We start from the raw sequence: 10,879 nt of genomic DNA, 5'->3' as shown, positions 1-10,879 counted from the left end.
ATAAGCATCACAACTGGCCGATAAGATAGTATAGGAAGGAAGTTGACAAAACAGAAGAGAAGCAAGCAAGAGCCCAGCCAGGAGTATCCGGGAGAGTTGGACAAATGAGCATAGCCATCCAGAAGCCCTCACCTAGTGTGGCGGCCCAGGCAGAGGCATATCTGACTTTCTTACTGGGTGGTGTCCGGGCTTGAGAAAGATTAATTCAAAAGCTACGATAGGCTAATGACATTACCCCTCTCTGCCCTGTATGTGTGAGCTGAGTTTGGGATTGATTCTCCCTGTAGTTGCTTGTGAGATTGGCAGATGCCAGTCAGGGCAATAATGCTTGGTTGGCTAATCTTGGTATAGACTCATGCCAAGCAGAACTAACCATTTTATGATCCTATGACTTGGTGGCGGCGGCGGCTGCGGCTCAGCCATGTGAGTCTTAACTCTTGATTGCATGAGTTCTGTCTACATTTCCTCTTTTGACCTTTGATTCACTAAGTATTGTCAGTGTTTCCATCTCAAACTTGGCTCAAGTTGCTCTATGTGAATGGCTGAGTCATGAACTCATCCAATGCCGCCTTTTCAAACGCAGGTGGGTATATTCCATTTTGAGACCCACTTCCTGCTTATTCTCTAAGCCTTTATTAATTTCACGGCTCACGCTCCTTTTAGTGTTAATTGGGAAGCAGCTAATGAAAAGAGTTGGGCATATTCCTGCCGGATTTCCTGCCCCCATTCTTGATTCCTGCAACTATTTTGTTAGACATTTCTTTGTAAATGAGAAAAAAAAAATAAGGCTGATGGAATCGTTTTCTTCCTCTGCATCAAATGGTCATTAGTTTTTCCATTTACTCTTCAGCCCACAATGATCTAGGTTCTGATCCAAGGCTTCCACAGGAACTCCTCTTGCTGGGATGACAATGACTTTCCAGTTGTTACATCCAGGGAACATTTTTTAATGATTAACTCACAGAGGACTCTCTTCTGCACTCTGCCTCAACAATCACAGCCTGCCTCATTGTTTTCAGAACTGTAGTCGTCTATACTGGATCCTCTTCTCTGAGCTGCCCTCCCACCCCACCCCTGTCTTTCTGTTTCATGTTCTTATCCTGGTATGTATGTATGTATGTATGTATGTATGTATGTATGTATGTATGTATGTATTCACACCCTCCTTAATGGACATGTTCTTTGCACAGGCTCTCTCCATAGGCAGGAGAAAAGTTTCCCTTTCTTGACATCAATTTGAGGTAGATTATTTGCATAGCGGGGAATGTGACTGCTCACATAAATGCTTCAAATCTAAGTATATAAGGCTAAGCACAAGCAGCCTTTTCCCACAGACCCCCTAATCCTGCCTGTCTTGTCCTTGCCTTACTCTCTTCCTTTCTCTCCATTGCTGTCTATCCAGTTATCCAAACCAGAACTGGAAAGTCCTGTTTGGCTCCTCTTCCTGGCCCCTCCCAACCCATGCAATATGTAGGAATTATTATTCTGCATCTTGAGGTTTTGGGTTTGTTTTCTTGTTTTTTTTTTTTTTTTTTTTCTTTTTTTCTCACAGATCTGGGAAATCTAGAGTTAGGCTGACAGTATCTCTCACCTGGATTCCTGACAGAGTCCCCTCAAGTCTGCCCCTTCCTTGTTTTCTCAGAAACCTTTTAAGGCTTAAATGCAGAGTATGCCACAATCAGATATGAGTTTAAAACTCTGCCCTTGGTATTCACTGCTCTCAGGAGATACTGGAATCTCAGAAAACACTGAAAGCTCTCCAGACCTTGCTTCTGTGTGCCTCACCATGTCTTTTCATCCCATCCTTGATCGATACCTGTATAAAACTTAAGTGGCTAAGTTCAATACCCCATACCCGTCTCCTCTTCAGGAAGCCTTCTATGATCCCGTAGAGTAGATTGGGAGTTTCTCTTTAGTACTCCAGTACCCATGATGGTTCCTTCACTGTACTCAATATTGTCCCATGACTATGCACCTTCATCAGTTGGGAAAGGATAAGAACTGCGAATTCCAAGATTTTACACATAGTAAACTCCTAGTGAACTTGTTGAATGAATCAATGACTGTCCCAAAATTATCATGCAAGTAAGTTATAAAACTGGAACCAGAAAATATCCTATTAAAAATATTAAAAAAAAGAATAAATGTGGGCTGGAGAGATGGCTCAGTGGTTAAGAGCACTGACTACTCTTCCAGAGGTCCTGAGTTCAATTCCCAGCAACCACATGGTGGCTCACAATTATCTGTAATGGGATGCTCTCTTCTGAAGTGTCTGAAGAGAACTACAGTGTACATATAAATAAAATAAATCTTAAAAATAAATGTTTATTCTCAAACTAGTGTTCATTTTACCATTATAATTTGCACATTGCTTTTTTTTTTTTTAAGTCCTCAAGGAATTGAAGTTTAAGGGGCCAATTTCTATTACAGGATTCCTCTTCAAAGTTTTAAAATTATTTTTGATTTTCAGTAGTGCATGCTCAGGACTTTAATTTTAAAGGATACGTGTTCACACTTTTAATTTCCATTTGCTATTTCTTCTACATCAGGATGTCAATCTTGTTATTACAGCCTAGATTTTCTTTTTGCAGATGTGTAAATATAAAGTGACTGTTCTTTTACCTTTTGACTTGTATAATGGTATTTCAAATGGAGGCCACAGGGCTGAGTCGTAGCTCAGTGGCAGAGTGCTTGTGTAGCCTGCCCAAAGCCCTGGATTCATCCCCTAGCACTGTAGAGTACAGCCATGATGGGAATCATTTAACTTCTTCCCCTTTCCAGAAGTAGGTATTAGCAAACAGAGCTGATTAGCACCAGCCTGAATGAACAGCCAGAGAGGGTCTTGGCCGAGGAAGCCTCTTGATGAGTAGGGACAATAATCTTGGCTGCTCACTGGTAAGTCCCAGGGCCCTCCACCACAGCCTGGATGCCCAGATGTCTCCCTCAGGCAGATGGAGATGTCTCAAGATCCCCGGTTATCATTTCTCTGGAACTCTGACAGGCCACTCCCCTTGATGCAATATCTGGGTTTGGGCAAAAAGGAGGGTGCTGTGAAGTCCGCCCATTTTGAGCATTTGGGCCAGCTCTCCTTTTCAGAGCGAGTCAAGCTTCATTGCAACTCTGACCTCAGCACCAGCATCTGCTTCCTGAAGCAAGATGGTCAGCATGGACAGAAAGCTTCATTCTGGAAGAAAACAGTGTTTCAGGGCAAGCTGAGTTTGCCAGAGTTCCTCACCAAACAGGCCAGCACGATGGTTTTCCAAGGAGTCTGGACAAGTCCGATCATGTGGTTTTTCTACAGCATGACCTCAGGTTTTCTCACTGGTAAGAATGAATTTAAATACAACTGACAGCCTGGGCTTTGAATATTGGTTAAGAAGATGACAAATAGTTTCCTATGTTTGGGTTGGGTTAGAATGTCTTTTCAAAAACCTTAGCTCCATTTTTCAAATCTCAGATGCCTGCATTTTATTTGGAAAATTTCCTCCTGACATCCACAGAACAATCTGAAAAAATGTCATTGATATGGTCTGCAGAGCTCAGTGCGTTTTGCTGTTTCGTTTGGCATTTGAAGGGTTAAGGTATAGTTACTGCAGTTAAAATGATTAAAAATTCTGACAAATACAAAAAGACATTTATAAGCTTCAAATTGAGCATAAGATTTATAAAAATTAGATTTCTCTCTCTCTTTTTTTTTTTTTTTTTTTTTTTTTTTTGGTTCTTTTTTTTCGGAGCTGGGGACCGAACCCAGGGCCTTGCGCTTCCTAGGTAAGCGCTCTACCACTGAGCTAAATCCCCAACCCCTAGATTGCTCTCTTGATCATTATAGAAAAAGGTACTTTTCTAAATGGTATGAGCATTTAGAAATACATTCAGTTTGGGGCATTTTCCTTCCCGGGAAGATTGCATGATTTTCTGCTCCACTCCTGGCTCCTTGTAATTACCTTCTTTCTTGTTCCAGAACTGCAGCTCCTTTCCTACCTGTTAGTGTTTCTTTAAGTCGAACTGCATTTAGGAGAGATTTCTAGTTTAAATACTCCAGCGTATGCTTACTTCGTGGCGTCGGTGGTGTGTGTGTGCGCGTTGCCTTGAGCACTAAGGCAACTTTTCCAAGTGTAGCTGACATAGAAATGGATGGTATTCCTGGCCCTCAAAACTTCAGCGTTCCAAAGGTTCAGTAAACGCCGTCCACACTCTGCTCAGTGGTCGTCTATGTGGGTTCATCCTGTATCTATTTGAGCCTATGTCTCACTCCTTTCAGAAAACAACTGTAGACACGGCCACTTGCTGTCCACACAGTCGATGCGTTCTGTTACTCTTTTCTTGCCTTAGCCTTCATTGTTATCATTTTCCCATAGGGGCTGTTGAAGTGGTTCAGTAGGTAAATGCACTCTGTTGACCAGCCTGACAACTAAGGTCAATCCTCAGAACCAAATGGGTCATTGTCTGCCATCCCATAGGTCCTCCTGCTACTCTCCCCGCCCCCCACGTGCCTGTGTGTGTGACTTACTAGTTTAGCCACTGGTCATATAATTTCATTTTTTCCATCTGTAAAATGCTTATAACAGCCACCTTAAAGTTTTAAGGGGTCAAAACAAGACAATACAAATAAGTTTTTAAAAACTCAGACAGTCTTGCCCCAAATGCTAGCCATTCTTATCTTTTGGTAATGCAAATGATGGTGTCAGAAAATACTTGCTGGGGTTGGAGGTTTAGCTCAGCGGTAGAGCACTTGCCTAGCAAGAGCAAGGCCCTGGGTTCGGTCCCCAGCTCCCGGGGGGGTGGGGGGTGGGGGGGGGTGGGGGGGGGGTGGATACTTGCTTTAGCTAAGGTTGCCTTAGGCAATGCAATTTGGAGCATTTGCTCAAGACTATTCAGGCAAACTTTGCAAATGCAGAAGGAACTTCTGTTGCTTACAAGATCCCTTGGCTGATGAGTAAAGATGTCTTGCTTCACTAACCCTAACCCTTTCCAAATAATAATGGGTGATTTAGGAAACTGCTTCCTACTGCTAATAACAATGACAGTCACAATTGCCTACCTCTAACTTGCTCCCTCTCCCCCTCCCTTCCTCCCTCCCTTCCTCTCTCTCTCTCTCTCTCTCTCTCTCTCTCTCTCTCTCTCTCTCTCTCCCTCTCCCTCCCCCTCTCTCCCTCTCCCTTTCCCTTCCCCTCTCCCTCTCCCTTCCTCCTTGCCTCCCTCCCTCCCCTTTCTCTCTTAAGATTGAACCTATGACCTAATGCATTCTGAGGCAGTCGCTCTACTATTGAACGGTATTCTCAGAGCCCTTGTCCCTGCCTTTTTTTTTTTTTTTTTTTTTTTTGTAACTTTCCATGTTTCAGTTAGGTTTCCCCTACATTTTCCAAACTGCCTTGAGCTTGCTCTGTAACCCAGACAGGGCTTCAATTTGCAATCCTGCTTCACCCTCCCATGTAGCTAGAATTCTAAACCTGTGCCATTACACATGGCTCACGTTCCTGAGTACACTGTATCCCCTGGATTAACAGTAAAAGCTCTTCAGACACATCACTCTGCAAGGTGGGTCTGATAAGCCCCATTTTACACCAGGAATCAAGACTCAGAAATGTTCAGTTCTTTGTCCTGGTATTTGATCAATGGGGGAATTGGAGTTTGACTCTGATTTAGCAGCGCCAGAAAAATGCTCTGCGCTCAGTCCTCTGTGGAGTACAAAGGAAGGATGACAGAGTGAAGGGATTAAGGGATGTGTGGCTTTCCCAATGCATTTACCTTAAAGACTGTGGCAGGGGGGCTGGAGAGATGGCTCAGTGGTTAAAAGCGCTGATTGCTCTTCCAGAGGTTCTGAGTTCAAATCCCAGCAACCACATGGTGGCTCACAACCATCTGTAATGGGATCTGATGCCCTCTTCTGCTACAGTGTACTTACATAGAACAAATAAATAAATCTTTAAAAAAAAAAAAAAAAAAAGACCGTCGCAGGAAAGGATGGTGAGAGGGGAACCAAACAAGCAGAGGTGACCAGAGAGATCCAGGTAGGAAGAGATGCAGCAATTTCTGCCTGGAAAGTTTGCCCCGTGGCTCGGTGGAGGATGCCCTCCTGCTGCGCCCCACCCCCTGCACCTAAGATTTTAGGAGACGTGAATCTTAGAGCAGCTAAAAGGATGACCTCAATGGCTGAGAGATTAGGAGAACCACCAGGCTAAGATGACCCTCATGGGAGTCAAGATGTGTGGGGTTTACTTGTTCAGTTTCCTTCACTTAGTGTCTGAGCTCTTGGTCTGTGATGGGCTCTGAGCTGGGTGCTAATTCGAGATGAACAAAACCTGTTTATAGTAAACATAAAGTCTGCAAGAAAATACACTGAGACCTTCGACATTTGGGGTTTAACGTATTTCAAACTATACTTTATCCACCGGAAGTAGGATCAGTGTTCCGGTCTCACATGAACCCTGGAGACCTGGGGAGCTTTTCACAAATATAACTGCCAAGGCTGCATGGCCATAGATTCAAAATTCACCAGGGGAGCAGCCTAGACCCCGGCATTTTAGAAACTCCCTGGGTGTGGCTCTGTAGAGAAGTGGATGCTTACAAGACTGGGCAAGGGGAAAGCAAGATGAGACAGGAGCAGTGTGTGGGAAGCTATGAAGTGCTTAAAATAGGACGGGGCCCAAAGGTAGCAGAGCACATTGGGTTGGATGTTGGAATGGAAACAGTTGTTCGTGAAAGAATTGGCAAAATCCAAATGGAGCCTGGGATTTTTTTGTGGTCACTGATCCACAGTGCTCCTTAGTTTTGATAACGGCATCATGTCTACGTAAGATGTTAACATTGGCTGGAGTTTGCACTGTCTTTGAAGTCTGGAGGTCTAGAGTTATTTTAAAGTCTACTGACAGGGCTGGTTGTGGCGATGCGTGCGTTTAACCCCGGAACTCAGAAGCAGAGGCTGGTGCGTTTAACCCCGGAACTCAGAAGCAGAGGCTGGTGGATCTTTTTGATTTTGAAGTCATCAAAGTCTACATAGATCCTGTCTCAAAAAACAAAAATCAAAGCAAAGCAAAACAAACAAAAAACCCCAAACCAAAGCAGATTGACAAGAGGAGAATGGAGAAAGAGTGGGAGGGGGCGACAATAGCTAAATGGACACAGGGATCAACCTGAGTTGCCAGAGGCTGACACTGGAACAACCAATAACAAAGCAAACAATAGTAGCATTGGGTTTTAACCGTAAAATGAAAGCAGTGCCTAGGAGTCTATTCATCTACGTAAATCACTGGAAACATGACCAGTAGTGGAGGAGGACTGGCTCCTCCTTACGGGAGAACCCCAGTGCAGTTAAAAGACTCAGATCACAGCTGTGGTGACTGCCGAACCAACGCCTGTCAACTTAACGTATGCAAGGTTGAAAGGAGCTTACATACTCTCACATGTCTCTCCCAGCAACTTTAACAGTAAATTGGTAGTTTTGCAGATCAAGATTAACATCTGATAATTGCACGTATTGATACTGTGTCCTGTGCATACAAGGCAAACGCGTACAAACGTTTTGCAATCAGTTGCTTGGGCTTGCCCTGGTTTGAAGCACGTAGAAAGGTGGAAATGAGTGCCCACAGCAAGAATGCATGGTAGACGTTACCTGAGAGTTTTGGTGGACCTCCTGGAAGAGGGCCAAGTGGACCATATTAGGCCTTGGGGACACATACGCCGTTGTTGCATCAAGGTACACGGCAACACCCTCATTCAGCTAGAGAGATTATTCACAGCCTCAGACCAGACTCTACTCACTGTGTTTGGACTTCATAGGGCAGAGCAGTGGTTGACGGACACAACTTAGAGTGTAGGGAGCCAGGCATCTTACTATGAGGTCAAAGACCAGGAGACATTGCAGCCTGTCTGGAGTCAGTGTCTTACCAACGCTGACCTGAAGATCTCCCTTGGGGTGCAATCACAGAGCTGAGACCTCTCTCCAGCTAACATGATGAAAGGGACAGCCTAAGACTGATCTCTCCACCATCCCCGGAAAACTAGGATGGGGGAGGGGGACCTTCATCAGTCTCTGAGAAGTTCCTGAAGGATACTGAAGGAACTAGATTTGGTGCACCATCCTGTCACTCTCGGGATGCAATGGCAAATAAAACAAGCAACCTTTATAACTTCACCGAAGCCCAGTGACAACAGACAGACCCAAACTGAGAGCAAGTCTGTAAAACGGCTAACCCAGTGTACTTCAGAAATGTCAAGGTCATAAAAGACAAAGACAGATTGAGAACAGACTGGGGGAGACTAACTAGACATGACAGCTACATGGGGAATCCTGGTTAGTTCCTGGAAGAAAGAAAAGAGAGCACGAAGGGAGAAAACTGGAGGAACTGATTAGAGACTGACCATAGCCACTGACCCTGCAGTTATATCTCGGTCTTACTTCACAGTCATGCTGTGGCTGCGGATGCATGGAAGGACGGATGAGGGCATCCAGGAGCTCCCTCTGCTATCCTACAGCTGCTCTGAGTAACAGGAGTGACTCATGTTGTTAGCATCACTGTGTCCCTTCTGGAGGCTGCAGTGGTCAATCTGTTTCCTTGCCACACTGAGCCTCCAGCAAGCAGTCCTTGGGTTCCTTGCTCATAGCCCCCTTCCTTTATCTACGCCACCCTTTGTAACACTCACCCTTGGTAGGCAGTCGCCTATTGCAAGACACTCGGGCCCATTCCAGCTCAGTTTTAGACATTCAGATGCACATCTTAGGTAACAGAAATTTCCATGTCTCTAGGATAAACACCCAAGATCACAACTACTGGGTCAGATAGTAATTGCATATTTAGTTTTAAAAGAAACTGCCAAGCCATTTTTTTCAGAACCAGTGTGCCAATTTACAATTCTACCAGCAGTCTATGAGGCATCTGTCTTCTCTGTCCTTGCCAGGATTTCATTTTGTATCTTTAACTACATACCTATGCCATCCAGAGAGCTGTGTGGTGCTGTCTTGTGTTAACATAGGAAATGATTTAAACAGCTTCAGACAACATTTTACTTACATGTAAGGGTGTTTGGCTGCATGTGCCCTGGAGGCTAAAAGAAGGTATTGGATCCCCTGGAGCTGGAGTTACAGTGGATGTGAGCCACCATGTGGATGCTGGGAATTGAACTCAGGACCTCTGGAAGAGCAGTCAGTGTTCTTACCCACTAAGCCATCTCTCCAGCCCCACATGCAGTCTTAATTACTGTCAGTCTTGAATGTGTGGATTGGTCCCTTCACTTTTATTCTTTAAAAAAAATATTTATTTTTCTATTATTGGGGACAGCGAATGCCATAGCACCCGTGTGGAGGTCAGAGAACGGTTCTGTGGGGTTGATTTTCTCACACCTTTACATAGGTTCTGGGGATCCAACACAGGTCACCATCTTGTCATCTCTTGAGCTCTTTCAAACTTATTTTAATTGGAGCTGTGGGTTTTGCTCAGTGATACAGTACATGCTTAACATTCACAAGGTCCTGGGTTCAAATCCCAGTGGCAACATATGTAAAGTACACACACAGATGCACACACATATACACAAATTCACAAACCACATGAACAGCCACACAGACTAACGCAGGTACATACAGAGATATACACACCATACAAGTGACAGATAGACAGTTACACAGATGCCCACACACACATACAAATACATGCACACACAAATACACATATACACAAACCACATAGGCACACAAATACACCTACACACAGATACACACACCACACAAAGACACACAAATACAGTCATACACAGATGCACACACATACAAAAAATACACATACACACAAATATACCTACCACATAGACACACACAGACACATATATAAATATACACACTACACAGACAGAAGCTCAGACGCTCAGATACACAGACATACACACACATATGTAGACACACACACCACACAAACACATACATAGACACAGGGTTAGTTAATCTAGTTCCATAATCGTTCTGTTTTCTTTCTTGTTCTTTTTTTTTTCTTTTAAAGTAACGAGATGGGCCCAACTCTTAACAGCTGGAGCTGATGATGTAGCCCAGGCTTCTTTCCAGCTTAATCTTTACCTCAGCCTCCTACTGCTGAGATTATAGATGTGAATGACCATGCTTGACTAGTTCCATAACCTGGGGAGGGCGGAGGGCACTGTTGTGAGTTTGAGACCAGGCCAAAGCTACATATAAGTTCCAGGCCAGCCTTGACTTCACAGAGAGTCTCTGTCTCAAAACGATACAATCATGTGATTTGAAGAAAAATGTATGAAACTTGAAATCATTATGTTGAGTAGGACTCCCACAAATGCTATTTTCTCTCATATGGCAGAATCTAGGTTAGTTTGTTTATTTGTTTTAAGTAATAAGACAAGAAGGTGGAAGAGTGACTTTTTGGGAAGGAAAAGTAGACCACCGGAAGCAGGAAAGGGAGTCAGGAAAGGGTGGGGCGTGAGTATCGTCAAGAACGGGCTGTGCACATTTGAGAGTTTTAATGACAAAATTAGAAACAGAAGAACAAAAGAAAGAAAGAAAAGAAAAGAAAAGAAGAGAAAAGAAAAGAAAAGGAAAGAAAAACAAAGAAGTTAGGGCTGGAAGGCCAAGAAATCTCCCTGCAGGCGTCCCCGGTCTTTCCTCTCAGGTAGAGCGAGTGTGTTGAGGATGAAGTGAAGGTACACCATCAGGGTCCCAGGTTAGAAAAGACACAAGGCACCAGCCAGACAGGGTGTTCTCAGGAGCATCCCTCTTCCCTCATGTACACGGGGCTTGATGCCTGATAACAAATAGCAGGTGCCAATCTAGAGGCAGGAACAGAAAGGTCCCAGGGAAAGACCCCAGCTGATATTTTGTCTGCGTGTCATTGAGACCGCCACTGTGAGTCTTAATGGT

At 44.2% G+C, this 10,879-nt stretch overlaps 1 protein-coding gene across 4 annotated transcripts in view; it reads left to right on the top strand.

The window, feature by feature from the left end:
• The first annotated feature begins 3,094 nt into the window (after positions 1-3,094).
• Il20rb (interleukin 20 receptor subunit beta) overlaps positions 3,095-10,879 on the top strand; it is a 30,886-nt gene continuing 23,101 nt past the window's right edge. For 3 of the 4 annotated variants that reach the window (XM_087563396.1, XM_087563395.1, XM_087563394.1), the window contains exon 1: positions 3,095-3,324. In XM_087563396.1, the coding sequence (XP_087419522.1) occupies positions 3,252-3,324 (73 nt within the window). In that variant the 5' untranslated portion in view covers positions 3,095-3,251. 4 annotated transcript variants of the gene reach the window in all.

The sequence above is a fragment of the Rattus norvegicus genome, chromosome 8, assembly GCF_021556685.1.
Source record: "Rattus norvegicus strain SHRSP/BbbUtx chromosome 8, alternate assembly SHRSP_T2T, whole genome shotgun sequence".
Lineage (NCBI taxonomy): Eukaryota > Metazoa > Chordata > Mammalia > Rodentia > Muridae > Rattus > Rattus norvegicus.
Note: the sequence above shows the minus strand (reverse complement) of the source record. Positions and strands in the feature narration are given on the sequence as shown.